At 41.9% G+C, this 24342-nt stretch overlaps 1 protein-coding gene across 3 annotated transcripts in view; it reads right to left on the bottom strand.

Moving 5' to 3' along the window:
• The window catches only part of zfhx4 (zinc finger homeobox 4), an 84974-nt gene that overhangs the window by 51519 nt on the left and 9113 nt on the right, over nt 1-24342 (bottom strand). For all 3 annotated transcript variants that reach the window (XM_061713653.1, XM_061713652.1, XM_061713654.1), the window contains exons 2-5: nt 6198-8730; nt 5487-5699; nt 4750-5044; nt 2535-3076 (exon numbers count right to left, since the gene is read on the bottom strand). In XM_061713653.1, coding sequence (XP_061569637.1) covers nt 2535-3076; nt 4750-5044; nt 5487-5699; nt 6198-8684 — 3537 coding nt within the window. In that variant the 5' untranslated portion in view covers nt 8685-8730. The remainder of the gene's footprint in view (nt 1-2534; nt 3077-4749; nt 5045-5486; nt 5700-6197; nt 8731-24342) is intronic.

The raw sequence follows: 24342 nt of genomic DNA, 5'->3' as shown, positions 1-24342 counted from the left end.
TGGTCAAATAAAGAAATGATTTTTTTCCCTCTGCAGCCCTCTGTGCTCCAGCTATGCTTTCTACCTCTCTTGCTCTGCTTTACCAAATGTCCAAGGGTAAAATCATGGACTTTCTGCCAAAAGCATTAAAAGCGTCATCTGTGGAACAGATTTGTTGAGGCCTGTGGAGAAGGTGGGTGGGTAGATGAGGTATAGGGGTGTTTGGGTGCACAGACGGGGCACTGGGATGACCCTCAGTTGCCTTGGCTAAACTGGTGTTTGTGTGAATAAAGAGATCCATCGTTACTTAGCTGATTTTTCTTGGAAACAAAATAGCTAGTTTGTACAGACAAGCCTCCCGGTTACATCTCTGTCCAGTAGCCGGTGCTTCTTCGGTTTGCCGTTTTCACAACAGACACAAATACCTTTTTTGTGGTTTCAAATGTTTACTGTAATCTTGGTAACCTATCTGATGTTTGTCTCAAACTAAATGAACAAAAAAAATGTTTTGGTTCCCTCTAAAGCATGCACAGCTGTGGACAAAAACCTGCACAGGCCTAGGCTAAAATATTCTTCTGAGGAGATCCTGATTTGAGTCAGCTAATCATACTGATCCAATATGCAAGGGCGCCAGGTAATGTAGTCTAATGCGCCTGCAGCACATTTGCTACTTGCACACTGTTCTACAGAATTTATAAATTTCCCTCAAGCAGAGACATGTCCAATTAATCTCATGCCAAGTTCAGCCTCTGCTTGACTGTTTGACAATACTGTGTTAATATGAACATCCTGTTGAAGCCAGCTGAGACAGTTTTAGATAACCCGAAGAATACTAATTAGATTAATCCAATTAAGACTTGAAAAGATTTTCAAATCAATGCAAACCAAGAAGATGAAAATTTTATATATATAACATTTATATTTATATATATATATATATATATATATATATATATATATATATATATATATATATTTATATATATATATATATATATATATATATATATATATATATATATATATATATATACATTTTATATATATAAAATATATAAAAATATATATATATAATTTTTATACATACATACATACATACATACATACATACATACATACATACATACATACATACATACATACATACATACATACATACATACATACATACATACATACATACATACAATGACTACCATATCCTCACACACGTGCTCATTCACTTCCTAGTCCTACTTCCTAATGCCAAATGTTGCATATAGTTGTAAAGAGATCCTCATTAATGTAATGCACTTGATCCTATTCTGTAGGTCAAGGCTTTGGAAATGTAACAGCATCCTATTAAAATGAAGGGGATATCTGAAAACCTATATCACCCTAAATTTCTTTCAACATTGAAACGGAAGGAGATGCCAAATATTCGGCAAGTTGTACTTTCTCTACAAGAACTATTTATTACTCCAAGCGCTAAGACTTTAATTAGTTAAGTACCTCAGTCCCTGTGTTAGCATACATCTCTGATGGGTAACTAATGCAGTTACACTATTGCATAACATAATTTAACATTCACAAGCAAAAAAGGATTGTCCCATACTACCCAAGAGGAGAGAGTGTCTGTCAAGAAAACCAGGCTTATGTACATATACAATATTGTGTTTTACACAAGATACATGCAAATAAAAATATAGAATTTGTCTAGAAACATAAATGACAGAGTTAGAACCACTTCACCCATCCATTATTTCTATTTAGGTTTATGGGGATCTGCTGGAGCCTATCCCAGTTCTCTTCAGGAGAGAGGCACAGGGGTACGAGGTGCCAGGATTATAGTACCCAGAGAAATCACACACAAACACAGGGAGAACATGCAAACTCCACACAGAGACTCCTGCAGGGATTTGAACTGGAAACCTCCTTGCTGCGAGGGTTAGGGTTAGTGCATACACTCAACACAGATGAATGATTTCAAAAGCCACTCCACTTAAGTTGACATGTCAATACAAGCATTGCATTGACAATGTTCATTGTAGTTCTTTATGTGTGTATTTGTACTGTGCATCAAGAAGACAATATATGTTTAGTATTACTCCACTTTGTTTTTATCTCAAACATTAACATAATTTGTACTGGACATGGAAAAGGATTTTTTTTTAAATAATCCCAGAGATATCAACAGCTGCAAAAATTAGGTGAAAATACTGAATTCCAAACTCATTTGCAGTGTATGACTTGTGTCTCTTAAGAGAGTAGTGCCAGCTGGTCACAAGCAGGAAATGTAACCGTATCAAATGGAAATCTTCCGTGGTACTCTCACAGTGACCTTTTCTGTGTTTATCATTCCAATCTCATGGGAAATTTTTATCAGTGCGACACTGCACTTATAAAAAAAACAGGGATTTTTTTTATTTTATAGGAATCTTTCATAGGAATGTTTTTTGCGTGTGTGTGTGTAGTTTAATAGCCGTTTTCTTTCTCTCTCACTCTGACGGGGACAACATCCTGTGACCAGAGAAATGGTTTTTGCAGAATACATCATGAATAAACAGTGGTTTTACCTTGTAGAGGCGGATGGAAGACTCATGCCTCTGGTTGGTGGCATGTAGTCTCAGTTTATCCACGCTGTTGCTGTAGTAGTCACAGGCGTTGCACTTGAGGTGCACAGGGTTGCCAATGGCCACGCACTTTAATCTCCACTGGTTGGCTTTACCTCCCTCCTTGATGTGGGCCACCAGCTGGTGTTTCTGCATGTGCTTGTCCGTCTTGCAGTGCAGCTGAAAGTTGGCCTTGAGCTGAGTGTTGTAGCTGCAGAGCTTGCACTGGTAGACGTCACCCACCACGCAGCGCCACTCTTCTTCGGGCAGGGAGCGCTCAGCATTGACGTGGGCATTGAGGGCCTCCAGGCTGTCCGTGGAGTAGCAGTTGCACACAGCACACTGATACAGGCGTAACGAGGGGTCATTGATAGGTGGCGACAAGGAGGAGAGGGACGGGTCTGCTGAGGACATGCCCCCCATTCCACCTGAGGAGACCAGGGATAGGTCGTCTGCCATCAGTTGACTGCTGGCAAGACGCAACTCTGCCGTAATGTCGCTATTCACTATAGAGAAAATGAATGAAAACCACATGTCAAAACATTTTTAAATGAAATTGTAAAAAGTAAAACCCTTGAAAAGCATTACGTATTGTACACAGTAGCACGGGAATGTCAGACTGCAGCTGGGCAGCACGGACAGTGTGAAGAATGGTCAAGAAAAACAAAGAAATATGGCAGGAATGCGCTGAAATGAAGGATTGCATATAGAGGGACATGGGATCGAGAAAAAAGAGAAAAGACTCTTTTTTTTTTTATTCAATGAAATTAGTGTGGGCTTCCAAGCAGGCCTCTCATACAAAAGGATTTGATAAAATAAAGGCTCACAGAGGACTAGCGCTCCTTACAAAGTCTTGTCTATAAAAAACCTTAATAGGATTGAATCAGGATCAATTACAATCATCCTTTTCAACTTGCTAACTCGCTCATCAGGTAGCTTTAATTACTGCTCTCGGCAATGGTGGGACAGCAGTTTTAAGGCTCTGGGCTTTTCTCACATCCACACAAGGATTTGAAAAGCTGGTCGATGCATTACATGTGCTTTCTTTTTCTTCTGCCCACCCACTCTAGGACAAAAACCAGATCTGTCATTCATGCAAATATAATTAACTCTTTTGTTTGATCACATTATTGTCCTTCTGTGAATGTTACCAAAGCTTACAATATATTTTTCAAATATTACAACTCAGTGTGCACCAAGGCTTAAGCATCCTCTAAATCACTGTGTTATATGACAATTTTCCCAATTAGGTTAGAGCTAAATGTGTTTATATCTACGTGTTTTTTTGAGGGTGGATGATCACAAATCAATACATGTTTAAAAAACTATTTGCAATTTGTAAATCAACATGCAAGGGTGTATAAGCTTATTCGTTGATAATCTATGCATGCATGTGTGGCTGTTTGTAGTTAAATATAAATTAATTTCCCATTCACTCTATTTAAACCTATGTACAGCTGCGCTCACTATGGGGAGCTGAGTGTTATCAGTGTAATTCACTGAGAGTACATCTGCTAGCTGGGCTGCGACCTCCACACGAGAGGAGGGAGTGGGTGTGCAGCACTGCAGGGTCATTGTTAAATCTCTCTCACTCCTACGGGAATCTGCTTCCTGCTGTTTGAGAGAGTGTGTACGTGTGTTTATATGTGTGTATTCTCTCCAGGGCGAGCAAAGGTTGGCTGATGTGTGTATGGTGGGGGATTAAGCTGATTGAAGAAAATTACAAATGAAAGATTAAGAATAATTCTCATGTGGCATCTCATAATCATTTTTTAATCAGTGAGAGGGGTCAAAGAAAGGAGACAATGACAGAGGGACCATATGAGAGTAAAGATAAGAGTGAAATATAAGGAGGGGAGAGCTAGGCAAGGGGGCCAGGGCAAAAAAAAAAGAAACAGACAAAAAGAAGGTGAGAGGGCATGAAGAGAAAGAGAAAGATGAACAAAAAACAAAGGAAACCCATGATTAAAAAAAGAACACATACATCTCATCAGATATATGAGATAAAACAGATTAAACCAGCCATGTTGTTAAATGAGCACAAGGAAACTGTAAAACAGCAAAAATAAAATAATAAAATTACCGCCTTTTCTTTTTTGCTGCATTTTAATTGACTTAGGTGTAAAACTTATCAGGCATGCTTCTTTTTGTGGTTTGTAGAAAATCCTGCCTCACTCACCTAGACCCGATCCAAGTGCAGCAGCAGTTGCAGGATCTAGCTGGAACGGGTTGATCATCATTTGCGCTTCTGGGCCACTGCTGCCGGCTGGGTTCTCCAGTTTTACTCCCGTGAGACCCATGTTCTGAGCCAGGTAGTACTGATAAAGCTCTGCTTCTGCTGGCGCCAGACCCAGATGGAGGCTATGTTGGATCTGCTTCATGTTCTGCTGCAGCAGCATCATGTTGTGCATGTGCTTCTCGCTGGTCATATGGATTCGTAAGTTCCGCGCCACATTTGTCTCGTAGTCGCACACCTGATGGAAGCAATGTGGAAAATGTATAAAGTTGCTGCTAGTTTAAAATAAGGCTTCGATGATGATCAAACTTCAATTTAAATTAGAAAAAAGGTTTACAATAATATTCATTTATTAATTATTAATACATAAGCCTGGAATGTGCCCTGACAGTGACAGTAGCCACAACAATAAAATATGAATACGTAAAAATAATTGATTATTCATATAGTAATTGTTTTGATGCTATACAAAAGTAGTAAGGGATTTTAAAATGCATGGAGACACTTCTAGGATGTAAAAGACATTTTGTTTTATAACAGAGGTCAGATGATGTGGCTAAGAAAAATAATAGACACAGTGACGCACAGGGAAATAACTGGCTCATTGTGTTGACAGTGCAACAAGCTAATTGGTATGCTGCTACTACTATGCTACAATGATGCTCTGTTTCTTTCATTACCTCACAGCGCCAAGTGGGCTTCTGTTTGGGCTTGGACGGTGAGGGTGCACCACAGCCTACACTTAGGCTGGCACTGGACACCGGGTTGGCATGGTTGTGGTTGTATTGTGCTTCACTGCCACCATTCTGGAGTGTTTGCACGTTGTTCAGATGCTTGTCCGACTGCATGTGGATGCTAAGGTTTCCTTTGGTGGTAGTTGAGTAATTGCATACCTAAAATGGAAATAGTATAACTAAAATTAATAAAAAAAATGTATTACAAAAAAAAAAGTTTTTTAAATGGCTAGGACAAATCCTAGCCAATATATGTGACCTATGGTGTAACATTTTTCAAGTTTCCTTGTGTTTAACAGGAATGTTTTGTTGAGACAAGCACAATTAACTGCCTATTTCCCCCCTTCTGAAACAGAATTTTCAATAAGTCAAGCTGTCCTGGTATAAAAGGTGCATTAGATGTACTGATAAGTGTGTTTTAAAAATGGCAGCAAAAGCAAATTTCCATATGTTCTGCAGATTATGCAATATCATTTCTATCGGCTGCTGTCATATGGGGAGATACAATAAAGTATGGCTTAATGCCCAGAATAATAACTAAAATAAAAAGAAAATCAAGCACACAAAGCAAAGGAAATATTTTGATTGTCAATTTTACACAGATACAAAGACAAGGTCAATAAAAATCCATAAACAGAGAAAAAAAGGTGGTCAGACCTCACAGCGGAAAGGCTTGTATCCACAGGTATAGCTTTCGCCTCTGGCTAAACGAGGGTGAGGCTGTCCTGTTCGGCAGTATACACATGATCCACCAGATTCTGGATGTTTTTCCTTCATGTGAGCGTCGAGTGTCTGCTGGTACTTATAGTGCCAGTTACACTTCGGACATTTCAGTGTCTTGCAGGAGTTACGTGAATGCATCATCGTCATGTGTCCTCCCAAGGACCGCGAGGATCCAAGGACTGTGTCACACTTGGGGCATTCCACACCGCTACCTGGGGACCCTTCACCTGGACCAGGAGTCCCAGGAGTCCCTGGAGTTCCAGGAGTACTAGGATTTCCTGTGTGTTGATGTAGGGGACCAGGACTCTCATCATCTCTGCGCAACATCATCATGTCAAGGGGGTTGGAGGATGGTGACAGACCATCCCGTCCTGTCAGGCCTTCACTTGTAGAGTCGTTACTGCTCTCACGCTCTCTGGCAGATGCCAGGGCAGTGGAAAAACGGCTCTTATCCATCTCCTGCTTCTCAAATACAGGCAGGGAGGAAGAGGAGGTGGACGCAGAATCTTTGCAGTCACTGTTCAACTTACGCACACTGTTGGAAAGGGGGGGAATACTTTGGTTTAAGAGAGGGAAATCGTTGCTACTGGTGCTGTCGATCCGCTGGCCTGTCATCGCCAAGGCCTGTTCCTCCTCCTCATCTGCCTCCATCTCTGCTCCACCACCAATTGAGTAAGCATCCTCATCCTGTTCTGGGCTTTCTTCACCTAATGTGCCAGGTTCCCGTTTGATGGGATGGTACTGGCTCATGTCTGGCCCATTGGATTGCAAAGTGCATGTGTCCGTAATGAGAACTTTGCAGTCACTATCAGAGTTCCGACGTTCATGGCTGCCACCAGTGGCAGCAGCAGAACTCCCGCTTGGGGTTCTTTGGGCACCAGCCCCTCCCCCGAGGTTTGGGTTGGTCTCAGCCTTTGGCATGGTTTGGGTTCTGGGGGTTTGGTCAGTTGAGGAACTGCTGGCACTGCCCTTCAGGAAGGCAAATCCTGCCTGAAGAGAATCTGCATTCTCCCCACTACTGTGGAAAGCATTCCACAAGCCACGGAGCCCCGTATCTGGCCCAAGGAAATTGGCAGGTGAGGGAAAGTGGGGTAGCACAGAGTTTGGGGGTTTTTTTGGTTCCAGAAAGCTTATAAGAGGTTCTTTGTCCTTCCCGATGCCCTGGATGATAGCAGAGACATGCTTATTGCTCAGCAGCTTCTGCTCCTGCTCATTCAGGGTCATACGGTGGTCATGGACAGCATGTGTCACGAAAGAACGGCTGTAGCCAAAAGACAGCTTGCACAGGAAACACATCAGCACAGGCTTCCGCCGCCCATCGGCTACACAGCCCTCAAACTTGGACAAGTCCACATTGTTGGGGACATCTTTGGACACACAGGAGTTTTTGGCTGCACCATCCGCCTTCAGATAGTCTTTGTCGGTCTTGTGGCGGAGGTCATAGACTCGGAAACTGTGCAACACAGGACCAACGCCGCCCAACCCTCCAGGTGAGGTATTTGGAAAGGAGGGGTGGTCGGACGCTAGGGATTTATTCCCAAGGGATGAGGCGATGTGGAAGGTGTTGATGATCTGGGGGTAGAAGGACATGGGTGCAGTGGGCTGCTCTAACCGCTCCCTTCCTGGGCTCAGGCCTCTCTGACCACTGTTGGCCTGAGCACTGGAGAAGGTTTGGGGGGGCAGCAGGCTCCTGAATTGAAGAGCCCCAGGGAGCCCCCCCTGGTTGCCACACTGCTCTTTGGAGTCCTCCAAGATGAAGGCAGAGCCATCGGGCTGGTAGATGATCTCGCTGCACAGATTCTCCACATCACTGTCCTCTTCCATCTCCATCTCACTGTTCATCTCCCCCATTTCTGCAGCACCCACCTCTTGGTCTCCTTCATCTTCACTCTCCTCCCCTATAATGCCTTCAACCTCCTCATCCTCCAAGTGACCTCCACCTGTAGGCAGACGGGCATTGGGGCAGTGGTGCTCCATGTATTTTTGTAAACTGGAGAAGGAATTAGAACATTCGTTGCAGGGGATCTCTTTTGCCGGTGCCACAGGGGATGTGGCAGGGGCAGAACAGTCTGAACCCAAAGCTGCTCCTCCTCCACCTCCTGGTAAAGTTCCAGTAACACTCCCTTTGTTACTGGTATTAAAGCTTTCTCTCCGACTCTGCTCAGTTGCAGGGTCGATGGTTGAACTGACAGTGGTGGGAGTAGAAGTGGACCTAAGCGGGCTCACAACAGGCCCTCCAAGGCTATTTTCTGGCTCTCCAATGGTGGCAGGTGATGAGTGGTTGTTGTTGGCATTGTTGCTGTTTGCGACACTGGTCTCCATGGAGACGACTGTGTTGTCCTCCGCAGCAGCATCCAACCTCTGGCCACCATGTTCCTGCTGCCGTGACGACACCATAGGGGGAGAGTCACAAGTTGCCATGACGACCACTACATAGGGATCTCATCTCATCCAGCCCAAAAGGGACCTGAGTTAGGGAAAAAAGAGAGAGAAACAAAAAATTACAAATTATATTTTGTGTAATAACACATCTAGGTTCATTTTGAAATAATCTGAACCTTTATACAACCTTGGCACTAATTTGAAATAGAGTTCCCCCAAATGAGCATTTTTAGTATTTTGAACACAGGTTCTGAGTCTATGACCTCTGCCATATTGCAACATAATCCACAGAGCATGTGTCTTTTTTACTTTTCTGCCTTAAGACAAATAGAAATGTAAGATTCATAAAAGCTAAATATTACAGTTCCCATAAAATGCTTCTTAATTCTGTCCTAAATAATGAGCTAAATCATCAAACACAGGGCATTTCTTTTAACATTACTGCTGTACAACTCTTCTACACTGAATGGTGCTTTATGTAGAAATGCGATACTAACTTTTCCTGCTTGGTTTATAGTGCATCCTTGAACAAAATCTTTGACTCTCATTGGCGCCAGTAACAAGACATTACGTAAAAGAGAAAATTAAGCCTCCTTTAACAACTCCTTTTGCATCGGCAAGTAAGGAAAATGACAGGACAAGTTATACACACATATTAAAATGCTATGGTTTTATTTTGGCTAAAACGAACCTTGCATATTTATTTTAGTGAAGATGTGAACAAAGCAATTATCCATAAAGTTAATCAAATGGCTGTATGAAGAAAGGATAGAACTGTCCACAAGTGGGTTGGAGGAGTCTTCAGTTATTATGTATTTCATCCTTGACATGTTGTTAGCAGGCATTTCTTACTAATTGGGCAGCTGATACTAACTTATTAATGGCCTGAATGTATGGCTTAAACCTTCCATCATGTAGACATATAGAAGGTAAATTCTTGTTGTGAGTCATGCAAAGGAATAAATGAGAAGTTAAAAGATTATATTTACAGCCATAGTATTCAATTTTTGTTTTATGCAATGCTGTAAAGAAAGAACGGACGCAGAGAAAGATCAAGACAGAAAGAAACCAACTTCTATGAGGAATGATGCTTGGAATACCAGTGAGATGTTATCGATACTGGATGTCTGCCCATCTTTCATCCCCTCACTGATTCACTCTCTTGGCATTTTACAACAAGGCACAAATGCAAAGGCACCCAAAAACACGCAATGCAGAAAAATCTTTTTATGTTCACTCAAATTGCATTCATTTATTGTTGTGATCATACGCATAATTTCCTCTAAAAGCATAAGAATCAAAGCTCCATTGCCACATTAACGAATAAACATTCTTGTTCCGCTAAATGTAACAAATGAGAATGACTTCTGTATGCCAGTGTCTTTTCACTTAATACAGTATCAGCTCCTTTCAGAAGCGCCTGTGTAAATGAGCTAGCATTAAGAGAACACTTTAAAGAGTCATGTTAACCTTTAACCCAATCCACCTGCTGCTTAATTCCCTCTCTCTTTTTCTAAACTGCCTCTCCCTCACAACAAAGCTACAAAGCAATTAGAGGATTAATCCGCAACAATCCAGGGCTAAACAAAGCCAGTGGGAGGGACAGTAAAAGCGTGAGGAATGAAATCAAACATGAGTATGAGTGTGTTTTGAGGGTGCATGTGTATGCACGCGCTCAATCAGGCATAATCTGACATATCCAAGGGATGATTCCATGGGACTAGTGATAGATTAAAAGAGGAAAAATTAAGTTTTCCGTTTTTGTGTCTCACTTTGTCTCTCTATTGATCAGATTAAGGAAAAATTCAGGCAACAGAAAATGAATTTTAGTGCTTATCAGATCAGCATGGATGTGGCAAGGGGCAGGAAGTAAATGTACGATATTTACATGACAGTAATGTTGCCCAAGCACAAGCTGTTACTTTTAGTTTCTGCATGACGCTATTTTTTTTCCCCAAAAGTAATTGTAAAAGGGAAAAAAATAATTTCACTCAAATTCTGTAAACTGTGCATTTCTGTTTAGAAACTTTAGAAACAGTGAACGGTTATATCAGTAACATCAGGAAGATAACCCACCCTTGTGCAACACTCTTGTTTCCATGTTAAATTAAAAAACATCATTATAAAATAATTGCAAACACATTATTTTCAACTCCCTCAAGAATGCACTAATAAGACAAAGCAGGAATGATAAAAAAAAAAGTAAATTAAAAAACAAAACAAAAAAAAAACTAGAATCCAGTAATCCTTACATTTACCGTGACGTTTATTTCAATGCTGGCATACATTATGTGGATCCCAAAATATTTCTATTTTTCAGATTCGTTTAATTTGTTAATACACATCTTGTCCTGCATTGCAGGTCGTCAACACATTCTCACTCCTAAATTACAGTACGACGTCAAGGATTCAAAGTGATGAAGCATCTTAAGTGTCCATTTGTTCCGATTTTTCTACATTGTCTCTACTGGGAGAAAAGTAAGGACTGCAGGGAAAGCACAGTACACTCGGGCTCTTAATGCTCAGCTATAACCATATAACGTGTGCAGAATGTGGCTTTTATATTGTCCTGTCGAGAAATCCATGGGCGACCCTGAAAAGGTGTGGTCTTGAAGGTAGTATATGTTGCTCTAAAATCTAAACATACTTCTCTGTAAACGGAGCCATCACAGATATCTAAATTACATTTGCCACAAATATGACGCAACACCATACCATCACAGACCCTGTTCTTGTGGACCTTTGGCTGATAGCAGTCAGGATGGTTCTTTTTGTCCTTGGTCCTAAGCACGCTACCCATTACTTCCCACAAAAATCAAATCTGACCACATAACACCTTTCCACTGTGTAAGAGTCCAAACAAGCCTTCTCCAGACCAAGGGGAGGCAATGCTCCCCTAAAAGAAACTAGAACAGTATTCCTTTTTGTTGCACAATTGACATTACTTGTTTTATTAAACATTGGCTCTTACTCGGCCTAAATTGGCTGTCTCAACTTTCTGTCAAAATATGGTACAAGCTTCAATGCAAGAAGGAATGTGTGTGAATAAATGAAATGAAGGTGAAGGGAGATGAAATATGAAATGCATTGTGTTCATACTGTCTGAAAAAAATATGTTAGGGGCACTGGTAGGTCAAATAAAGACTCAAAAAAAGTTTGGTCAGTGTTTTTCTTTTTTCGCCATAAATCATTCACTACTTTCATGTACCACAAGATAATACTGTGCTTCCTCCTACACTTAAACATATACATCCTTCATATTTCCCCCCAGTATCTGTTTTCCAAAGGCTTGTATTAAATGTGATTGTGGGTAAAGCTGCACAGAAGCAGTGGGTTTGAGGACTAATGCGACACATACGACAGGATTTACTACTTGTCAGTGTTGTCATTTCATTGCTTATTTCATTGGGGAGCAACTCCTTTGAATTGTAGCTCGGACATAAAACACTGTGGCTTATGAATTATGCATCTCTTTAAGAATTGAATAATGTCTTATGGTTAAGCCAATGTGTTAAGTACTTGGCACTGACATATCAACCCCCTTATGCTAACAGGTTAGCAACTGTTTATGTGTGCTGCGTGCCAACAATAACATAACTGTCCATTATATTGTTACCTCTGATTCTAATTGGAGCCGTTACTTTTGCCACGACCAGAACACTGACGGAGAAACATGTTACGCTGCATGCAGGCAAACTTTTTTGTTTACAGTTGGATGCTGCTTCTCAGCTGGCATATAACACTTGCAGTTTTGAAAGAATCTTTTAAATCAGATAAATACAAAATGTTGATTCAGTACATTCAAGTGTCCATAAGCGCAAACTACAAAGCATCATAGGTAAAAATTAAAGCCTCCATTCTGTATGTAATGGGATCAACTCCTGCATACATCTGCATCATTCAGTGTTTTAGCATTACGTGAGGCCCTGATAGAAGACGCTGTAGTGCAGTGGAACCTGGTAGTATTGAAGTCATCATGTCCTAATCAACCAGCACCAATTTAGCAGTTTGTCAGAAAAGAACTGATGTCTCATATTTTCTCCTGAGTTCAAAGTAACATTTTAGATACCAAAACTCTCACAGATCACTGATCTATATAAAAATAACTTGTAATCACTTCAGTCCTAGCTCCTTTTTGATTTGCTCCATTCCCATTGTTTCACACCTTTCACAGTAGTGCCAACTTTTGCTTCTTTGAAGGCAGATCATATTACTACCAGCTAAGAAACATTCCTCTTTCTCTCCCCCACTGGCTTCCTTCGCTCTGCTAACCAACCAGACGACTTTCATTTGTGAGAGTGCGATAGATGGACAGATACATAGAGAGAAACTTACAATGAGGCTTAGGCTTTTCCACACTGCAGAAACAGTTCCCTTCTTAACAGGAGAACAAAAGAGAAGGCCTGAGCTGCTTTTACCTCTGTTTTTTAATTAAGCATGTCCCTTTTCTTTCACACATATGCTAACACACACACACACACACACACACACACACACACACACACACACACACACACACACACACACACACACACACACACACACACACACACACACACACACACACACACACACACACACACACACACACACACACACATTAAGGTAATTAAAGTGGCAGATCAGATCCAGTAAGAGACAAATAATAGCTCAGGAATGCATGCTTTGGACACTGCTGGATCTGATGGGTGAAAGGGGCTAAAAGACTCCTTATTCTTTTGTTTTTCTCCCCCCCCCTTTCCCCTTTGCTCTTTTTCCCCTGTCCTTTCTGCTTTTCAGTAGCTCCCTGAGAGACAGAGGCAATCTGTAGGAGGGGATTTCTCTCCTTCTTCACTCCTTTTCAACTTTTCTGCTTTCTGCTTTCTATCACAGTCGAATTAATCATCGCATAGTTCCATTTCAACATTGAAGTTGAATTATGTACCTTTCAGAGGTGAGGAAGAGAACAAAATCATTAACAGAGGAGGCAACAAAAACAAATGGGATGCATGAATGCTAGGCTAAAATTACATTTACTCGGGTCCTTGTCAGATTCTTTTTATCTTTAGCTCATTCAGCTGTAAAATACGTGCTGAAGTGTGACAAAAACACGTAAACAATTCAGACCTGAGCCACTGCGCAGGTGGTCATGCCAGAGTCTCCTCCTATTTTTGTCCTTTTGTCAGACTATCACGCATTAGCCGCAGTTGCAGCCTATTATACGACAAACCTGTAATTGCAGTGTCGCCACACTGGCGTCTTTGTTTACACGGGGATCTGTGGGGTTCAAATTCTTCCTCACCGACTGTCTGATATTTTAATACAAAGGCAGTAAGTGTGATGGACTGCACTGAGTATTTGCAGTATGTGAGTATTTAAAGATGCCTTGAGTGGGTCGATCTGTGTTGCGATGTGGTCGTCTGTTGTCCACGTCTTATGACCGGGGAGACTACATCTCCACTGAATGTTTAAGGTGACCCGTGAGAGCAAAAAGAGTCAAACAAAGTCAGGGGACAGTGTGAAACTACAGCTGTGTGTCCACTCTTTGAGGTCTCCTAGAAGGTCGGCTTTCTCACGGCATGTGGCCCCTCAGTCCAACACCAAACCTTCTATCAAAATGTCACCAAGTGTTAGCCAAAGACAAAGGTGAAGGACGGTGTAAAAGAGCCTGCATCCATCTCCCACTGTCAGCGCCGTGAATAGGCCTACTCCGGTCTAATTAGACCTGTTTATTTGTTGCCATGCAGAAACGGAGAGGTGAAAAAAGCAAAGTGGACGAAGGAGGAGGGGAATTATCTCTTTCCTCACAATATGGGGGGAGAGTCGGATGCCTTCAAAGCCTGCTGATGTCCGCATGTACAAACACATGTGCACACAATTGTAGAGGAGGGCCTAATACTCTCTGTTTAAAGCCTAAAAGAAAGGACGAAGGGAGAAAATTGCAAAAGGATGAGAGGGGGAGGGTTACATGACCAACTGTTTCTTTTTTACTTCGTAACCTGACAAAGGGTTTTAATGCCACCCCTGTTTGTTGCCTGGAGGTGCAATATTAGACACAAGATTCAGTAGATCCCAATACTGCCCCCAACACCCATTTCTGTCTGCTTCCTTGTGAGCAAAAGCCTTCATTACCAAAAGGCACCTTATCATTATAGCAGTGTCTCAGCCCAGACACCAAAAGCAGCACTTCATTTAACTCAGGAATCTTGTTCGACAAATTACCTACACTGCTAAAATGCCTTTTAGCAAATCAAAATCCAAATGAAACCTAACATGATAAATTATCCTGGATTGTAAAAGAAGGCAAAAGAAGGTAGACGAGGTTTGGAAGAGATGGGGGGGGGGGTGACCAGGACAAATATAGAGGACAGAAGAGGCCTTTTTTTCCTACAACAGGTATGCAGGTTTTATCCCTCAGGTTGATGACAAGTAAATTGGTCTCATTGGTTGCCCTGGTAACATAACACCCAGGTCGCCTCAGGCTTGTACCTGATATTTCATTGTTCAAAAGATGGGGGGGGGGGGGGGGGGGGGGGGTAAGAAAGAAACAAGTGACACTAGGAGAGGGGGGGGGGGCAAAAAAGGAGATTAGAGAGTTGTGGGAAACAAAAGCTGTGAATGGTAGTATGCAAAAGTACAGAACTTGTTGATTAGATGAGAATAAATGTTTGAATTTTACTCCTCTTTCTTACAAGGGGTCCTAAAATGTGCTTTGGGGTCAGATTTCATCGGCTTATGTCCTAACTTCAACCAGAAGGAGGTGAAAGGAACATGTCAACCACACTAAAGAGTTCCCATTTAGTTTAGAGCCCAGTTGAATGTTTTTTTCCCTAGGTTTTTTATAATGGTAATTATGTAGTATTTGTGTATTTGTAACAATTTTACAAATAGACTTTAAGCTGACGCAGTCCAGTCTGAAGCTTCACGCCTTTGAAAAGGCAATATTTCAAACTAAACTGGAATTGAAACATAAAAATAAACAGTCAGACACTGCTGGGTCGCAGTCACCACTTACTACTCTGGCTAAAGATTTTTCCAGCATCAAAGGCAAAGCCAATCTACATAGCTAATGCCTCCACTTTTTTTCCCCCTCTCCCCACTCAGACTCCAAACAGCAAAGACCGAGGTGAGTGAAAAAAAAAGTGGGGATTTTTCTTTCGCCGACAATCTGGAAACACTCTCTAGTTAATTAGGGCTGATTGGAAATGAACCACACAAACAAAGGGCAGCCTATGTCCCAACTATTATGACCGTGCACACATGCACACGTGCGCAGAGGGTTACTGAAGCCACTCTGGGAGTGCATGCTGCTGGAAGCCCTGCACGCTAAACCCTTCCACTCATTTTTTTGTTGTTTTTTTTTTTTTTTTTTACTCTCATCCTCCCCGAACTCAGCACACACAATTACCCCAAAACTCCATCCCTCCACCTTCAACACCCCCAGCCCAAGATTAAGGGAATGCTCTGCCGAAGAATGTGTGACGACCTCCTCTGCCAAGGAGCAAAACTTCCAGCCCCTGACGCCACAAAAGGCAAGAAGGTAATTAAGTCTGAAAGAATAGAAGCACTGCCGCAAACAATGCACCAGTGTCCATGGGGAGGGATATATGTGTGCACATGTAGGGGTGTGTGCGTGTGTGTGTGTGTGTGTTTGGGGGGGGGGGGGGGGCAGAAAAGCCATTAACATTCAGGCCGGGTGAAAGAGAGGAAGGAGGGCAAAGGGGAACTGAGGATGGCATTCTCTCTCTCTCTCTGTGCTTCTCCCTGTCTTTCTCTATCACAGCACGACTTGTCTGTTCATTCTCTTTATTTATCTCTCCTTTTTATTTTCTCTCAATCACCCTAACATCTGCTTTGGACCCCCCACCCTTCCGTTATCACCCTCCCTGCACACTGCAGCAGCTCTGAGAGACTCATTTTGGCTGCTTCGTTGTTCCTTGTTGGGTTTCCCTGTGTGATCGGTGCCCCCCTATAGACAACGCAGGCCAGCGCAATCATACACACCCTGTTTTGTTTTTGTCTTTCTCTTTTTTATCCCGGCTCTTGTTTATGTGCATTGCAAAGCAAAGTTGGAGATTGCATAAAACTTATGCTTGAGGACAGAACTTGCAGATCCTAACAGGTACACAGCCTCTGTGTTGGTTAGTGCCTGAGAGTGCTAATAACAAACATGATTACCACCTTTCACACACATGCACACACCAACATTTGCACATATGAAGACTTGTAACATGCCCCCCCCCACCCCACAAGAAAAAAAACACAGGGAGCTTTCATCTTTTTGCCACATCTCTAGAACAGCAGTTTAATGCAATTAGCAAAGAATGTAATTTTATTTACAGACTTCCAAGTAATTTGTAACATACACACGTACACACACGCTCACGTACACAGACTCACACAGTTTAAGCAAACTGTCCTGCGTGTCCCACGTGGTTGGGACTAAGAAAGAAGTATTCATTGCTCATGCATGTGTGTCAGTTAATGTGTGTGTGAGATTCTGAGTGCAAGTTTGTGCACGAGTGTTCGGACAGTGGAAAGATCATGAGACACATTTACGTCAGATGAGTGAATCAGACAAACCACCACTAATTTCAATGAGAGCTTCTTCTGAGGGGTGACGGGGGGGCGGGGGTAAGAATTAAAAGTTACGAGCCAGGAAGAGCTAAATGAATATTGACAACAATTGAATAAAAAGAACAAAAGACGAGTGAACAACATGCAACTCGTGTGTGTGTTGTGTTCCAACATCTACCGTCCAGCTTCTTTCTGAAAAGTTGAAGAGAGCATGTGGCCAACTAATTGTTGTGTTACGGCGTGACGTGTGTGTAGTAATCTGCCTCTCTTTGTCTCTGCATCTCACCAGAGACATGGATTAGTGCTAAAATGATGACTGCTTAATCCTTGATTTGCCTGTGCTAAATAAATATTAATCTAGCCTGCTCATCGTGCTCTTGTAAGGTACAACATACACAATATGAGAGGGCTTAGTTGTTACATAAATCACAGCCTTATCTTTTAGGATGAAGCAAAAGCATGAGACTCCCCACCCCCACGCACATCCTCCATGCAATAACAGACCAAGTCCAAGAGGGTGGCGGGGTGGGATTATTCCACAAGTGAAATTAATAATCCTGCTACAATCAAAGCCGGAAAAAAAAAGAAAAAAAATCTCTAAAGTACATGTTTTCTCTTGGGGTGTGTAGATACACAGAAATATATGCCATCCCAGGAAAAATTACAAATATCACTCATTGGTGTTGATTCAGACCCCTCTCTATCTTTCACTCTGCCTCTCAGCAGGTTTGTTTAGAAAAAACACTGTTGGGAACATGAAAAATGAAAGCTGCCATTGGTGAACTCTGTCTCTCAGTCTCTCTCACACACACACACACACACACACACACACACACACACACACACACACACACACACACACACACACACACACACACACACACACACACACTTAAATTGACAAGACCGCGGTGGTGCAGCGCAGAAGAGGTTAAGCAAATACTGTCCACGTCAGTCAAGGATAGTGTGCACACACTAACAGACAGACACAGAGAGCAGTCTCTGACGCAGGCATTTCATATCCATCTGGCAAATATAAATGACTGGTTATACTGCATCAACTACCGTGAGCCTCAGATTCTTTGCTTATTTTATGCTATGATAAGTGCGACGCTTGTTAAACAACTTGTGTGTGTAACTTACTTTAAGACCCAAAATAGCTTATATATGAGTTATTCTTTAAATACTTGGCACCTCAGGCTGAAATTAAAAAAGATGAAGTAATTTTCCAGCCCCCAAAACTGTTTTGCAAGAGCAGCGGGCCCCGCTGATATTCTGAAGGCTATTATTAAGCATTACGAACTAATGTAGCAACTCCTGCAGAATGCTGCCAAATTCCTTTTAAGGAAAAATCAAATGTCACAAATGTTGCCCTATTTTGGTGAAAGATGTCAGTCAGTATCAAGGGACTAAAACGCGTTGGTTTTTGAAGTTGCTCATAACAACAGCTGTGTGTTTGGTGGCTGGCTGAAATGGTTGTTATTACTTAATTATTGGCCTGAAAAGGTGGGGACACCTTGTCTCTCTAGTGTGTCAAAGTCAGCAGATTTACGTTTCCTAAACCTGTGCTTATCGAAGAGAAGAGAAGAGAAGAGAAGAGAAGAGAAGAGAAGAGAAGAGAAGAGAAGAGAAGAGAAGAGAAGAGAAGAGAAGAGAAGAGAAGAGAAGAGAAGAGAAGAGAAGAGAAGAGAAGAGAAGAGAAGAGAAGAGAAGAGAAGAGAAGAGAAGACACTTTGCTAATTGTACGGACATTTCTCAGACATGCCGGCCGAATCTTACAGTTCTTTTAGTTCTTTTTCAGGGGTAACAATAAAGTTTAAAGTTCAATCCCCTGCTGTTTTCTAAAGACGGCACTCGGTGGGACCCTGGCTCTGTCATTATCTTCATAAAGATAATCATAGGGCAGGTATCCTGACTGACGCCACAAGCTATGTGCCCCTGACTTAAACATCTCCTGAGCACTTCTCTGACACGCCATGAATAAGACTATTAATGTCTTGAGCAGTTCAACAGGAAAAACGTGCTTACTTTGCTCTAGAAACAGCACAAACACACATTTAGGAAACATCGAGATGGGAGTAAGTCATAAAAACGCATAATACCTTTTGCCTTTCCAAGAGCTTGAATACTCGTGACAGGTCTAATTTCTGGACCCAGGGAATTACTAATTAACTTAAACTTTCAGCTCTCTATTTAATTAGAGAGGTCTCCAAATGAACTTTAGACCAAAGCCATTTGCTTTTTAAACAAACCCCCTTTTTTCTGACAGCTGTTGTGAGTTTGCCCTCTTCTCACAAAAACCACAAGGAAAGCACAGTTGTTATTTATGCCCTCATAGGCTCTTTTTCTGGTTACAGTAGGAGGGTAGAAAGAGAATGGGAGGAGGAGAGGCAGCAACAAAAAGAGAGAGAGAGAGAAATGAGTTGAAAAGTGAACATTTTAATTGGATTTCACTACAAACAAACAACTGTCAGATGTAATTAGCATGGTTTTAGATTAACGCTACAATATTCCTTTATCAAATAAACACCATGTCACACAGATTTAGCGCCAGCCTGCTGAGAGGAACTGAGATAAAGTGGACCCATTACCTTACTGCTCACAGTGGGAAATAACCACTATTAGATAGAAGCATGATAGTAACATATTTAAATCAAAGATTCAACATGAAAGCTGAACATTTGTTTTGTAATTATGTGTGCTGCATTGCCCATTATGTGACAACCACAGAGCCATGGAGGCCCAAACACAGGGGCTGAAAGTTGGGAATATCTCTTTACTACACTGTATTAAATACATGTGAACATTCAGATTGTGCTACAAAGCCACTTTCAAACAGATGTGTTACTCAAGAAAGAGGAAAAAAAAATCACCTAAGGCTAAGGGATTCAAAAAACATTTCTGCATTTCATTTAAAAATAGTCCTAAAGGATAAGAGTGTCCATCAGGCCAAACAGACACACACCATCCATCACCACATCGTGACACTTGTTTAGGTATTGTGTTAAGGAAGAGGTTCATTCTTCAATATACTTTGCTTTTTTAACAGTAAGCCCTCCTATATCTGCTCATCTTCCCTGGGATGAAACAAAGCAAGACTCCCCTGTTTATTTAGTCTATGTGCAGGGAGCTGATACATCAGTGAAACCGCTGACAAAACTCGCCCTGTTAATACCTACAATTTCATATACAAGAACATTCCAGCGCCTGCTCTGCTCTTCTTCTTTACTGTCACAGAAAAAGGGCAGTCCTGTTTTTTTTCCCCACTCTTTTTTAAAAGCAAATAATTAAAGATTATTCCACAGCTGGTGCCAAGCCAGAAAGAAAAAGAGGTATGGTTTGTGAGGGATGGTGTTGGCTGAAGTGTCCTTCGGGAGTTGTGGAGGCACATGCTTGCTTGCCTGTATTAGATTAGACCGGGATCCACAGAGGAAAGAAGGAAATATCTTCACTCTCTCTTTTTACTACTTTTTATATGATCTTGCCATGTTGCGCAGTTTGTCAAATTCGAAAAGCTATATGGCAGAGTATTTTAGCACCTGCAAATGAGTAGCGTAAACTATATTTTCATCAGAAGGGTGCCTTACAGCAACATTGCCTTCCAAGCGGAACAGTTACATTTTCTAACAAAGTTTCAACACATTTCTAAATTTGAGCATTCACGTCCACGTTGAGTCAGAAAAATCTGGGTCTTCAATATAATAAAACAGTTTCCATGCAACCCGGATCAAATTCCTTGGTATATTCATTGTATCTATCATTACACTGTTTGTTTAAGACCACAGTCATGCAAAATTAATAGGCCACTTATTCCCTGACGAACCTTGCCAATGGCCTTGATATCCACTTGCTACTGCTTACAGGGATACCACATGCCAATCATGTCACATAGCTGCAATATGCATGCATACACAGATACATGCAAAGGCTGACATGGATACAAATTTAAAACATAAACCAAGAAAAATAGCACAGTTGATGCATATATTCCATGATTTTTCTGCTGGTTCAGTAACACTTCCTCCTTTCATTAAGGTCTATTAATGTGCATGTCTTGTGACTGGGATCTCTGCCTTTTCAATCCTCGCCTTTGTCTTTGGTCAACAGGGAAGAGAATGTATCATTTGTCATGAGATGTCTTGTGCTATTGTGGGGTGTCTTTCCTCAGACCTGGAAAGATTTAGTCAGTCTTCAACTTTTTATGTTTTTTGGGTTGTTGTTTTTTTTACCTCTGATCTTGTTTAACTTCTGTTAGAAAAAGATAGCTGTGCATTTTTTTTAGCCATGGTTTTGTTTCATCTTGCCAGCTTCCATAGTTCTGAAAATACTTCTGAGAGCAATCAATAGAATGTGGCATATAACCTTTTGTACTACGTGCTGTTTTGTGGGTAAATGCAGGAGGGACAAACCTTTCTAAAATAAAAAGGCTACTGAATGCTTTGTTGAATATGTCAAATGAGGCACTTGCATGGACCTGAAGAGCAGAGCAAGTGTCCTTCACACTGAATGCATAGATATGTATGGAGGACATACAATGTCACAGGCTGAAAGGTAACTGCAGTTACTATTCAACAATGTTATGCAAAAAATAAAATGAGCAACAACAAATGTACAAAGTACATCAATACAGCGAAAGTGTACTAGCGCTTTATCTGAAAGGAGGGATTTGGAATTAAATTCCCCAATAACTTTTTTGGAAATTAACTCCCTATACCTGATTACCACCTGTATTACCTTAAAAAGCAACTGAAAATATGAGACGGACACATCACCAGACATGGAGAGAATCAGTGGTACAAGAGAGAGACTTAGTTTTTATATTTTTTCCCTGAGCCCATTTTATTCTATGTGACCTAAACCTGAGAACATCAGTCACCCCCAAAGGCCCACAGGACCTCAGATCAAACAGAAACAGTACTCCAACACACGGCCCTGATTGTTCTTTCCCCACCCTGTGAAATTCCCCCACTTCCACTTTGAAATGAAAAGAATAAACATATTATTCTAAATGAAATACCCAGACCCATGTTTTTCCACAGCTAATATCCTGTACGGGATGGCTGATGCAAAATAGGCAGGAGAGCCTGAGAAAAGGACGGCGCACGGAGGGTAGAGAAAAATCCCCCGTCTTTCTTTTTTCCCTTAAGAGACTGATGAAGGCTTGCTGAGATGAGAGAGAGAGAAAGAAGGAAAGAGGCAGACATACAGACATGAGAGAGAGAGGGTAACGCAATCCTTACTGGCACTGGCCCAACAGCAACAAAAACATTTAGATAACCGCGCTCAATAATGAACGATTTCAATGAGGACAAAAATTACATTTCCTACAGATAACATGCCCCTTCCCATAACAGAACCAAAAGAGCCTTGAAACCACGTCATGCTCAAGAGTGGAGTATTATGTTAGGGGAGGGTTGTAGTAACTATATTAGTATACATTTACCCCACCAGAGACAGTACTTTCACTAGTTGTAAGAAGATAGAGTTAGCAGAGCCGAGAGAGACGGGGAGAAATGTGGAGCTTGTATGACAACTCCAGTGGCTTCACTGGGAAAGCAACAAATCTCCCCTCAACTGACTCAGCCTTTGCTATAGCACTACCAGCTGCGTGGCTCAAACGATTACCGATCTTCAATACACAGTACAAGGGCCACTGAAAATAAAACTCCACATACACACAACCAAGGATCACTGCCACACACTTGATCCTCACAGGTGGTGTCACGGAGAGAATGCCGTCCCCACCTTTCCCCATCCACTAAGCACTCACTTCCTTTCATGCCAAAGTCTGTCAAGTTGCTTGAGAGGGGAAGAGGCAAGAAAAGAGGAGATATAGCGTGGAAAGGAGGCAGAGAATAAGAGAGGGAGTCTTTGTCCTCCTCCACTCAGCTTCAGCCCGTTTCCTCTTCGGGTCTGTCCAGAATTAGCATATGAAAGGCAAGCGAAGGCGTGCAAAAGGTCAAAGAAAGAAGATCCTGTCCAATGAGAGACAACAAAAACAGGCCACACCGGCCTTTGTGCAGTTCATGTTCTCCACCACCTAACCTCATGCCCCTCCCTCAACCCTGGATCATTTCCATATGCCAGATGATGACGGTTGATCATAAATTACTTGCAAAGTCGAGCTGGGTCATATGGAAGTCACGGTGGCAATTTTAAGCCGCGTCACCACCCCTCGTCTTCCCTCCTACCGCCGCAAACAGAGCATACACACACGCACGCGTTCACATAAAAACACACCTGCCTGGCAATTTCACAGTTGCCTCTGCCCAGATGATATCCGATCAAATCCTTAGCAAACATCTCAATAAAGGAAAATGTAAGACGAGTGAAGTTTGATTTGATCCACGAAAGCCGCTCCCTTCCTTCCATGTAAATGCTACCTGAGCCACAGCCATCCACTGCATAATTGTACACTTCAGTGTTTTAGGGATCTAGTTTAGTGTATGCATGGAGCGGTAGGAAGTTTACCAGTCTCCACAGCTACTCTATTATCATACATATTGCTTCACATGACAGCTTCCATCTGCTGGCAGCCGAACAAACACCCATAAACACTGGCCTGGTGTTTCCGGGGGTCTGCCCGGCACACAGTCGTGCACCGGTAGTGGCCTGACACACAGGGGCTGGAGGAGAGAGAGAGAGAGAGAGAGGCAGAGAGAGAAGAGGGGTAGAGCATTTCATCTCTCTTTCATCTCTGTCACCCAGTCAAGCGTTCAATGCCCCATTCAGCGCCTGCCCAGCATTATGCAAAATAATGCTAATCCCCTTTCCCGTGCTTTCACACTTGTATAAACCGCCGTTCCTGCCTCTGAAAAGCAATTATATCAGTTTACGTTTCTGTCAAAAAACAGGATTAGCATGCAAGTACTAGTAGAACCAACTAGGCCCAATCTCTATCCACCTTTGGCTATCAGGAAGCACAAAACATTAAATGTTTGTCCACCCTCCCCCCCAAAAAAGGAAGTGAAGAAGCTTGGCTGGGGGTGGCCATAAAAGTGTTGTAATTAGATATTTAGATGGTATAAAAAGAGGGGCTGCAAGTGTCACAGGCAGAACTCCTCGTCCTTGTTATTATGGGCCGAGCCTTCTTTTGCCAGATCTCCTTGTAGAATAAACAAAAAAATATTCTGTTACACTG

This window comes from Cololabis saira, chromosome 22, assembly GCF_033807715.1.
Source record: "Cololabis saira isolate AMF1-May2022 chromosome 22, fColSai1.1, whole genome shotgun sequence".
Taxonomy (NCBI): domain Eukaryota; kingdom Metazoa; phylum Chordata; class Actinopteri; order Beloniformes; family Belonidae; genus Cololabis; species Cololabis saira.
This window is presented reverse-complemented; position numbering and strand designations above follow the sequence as displayed.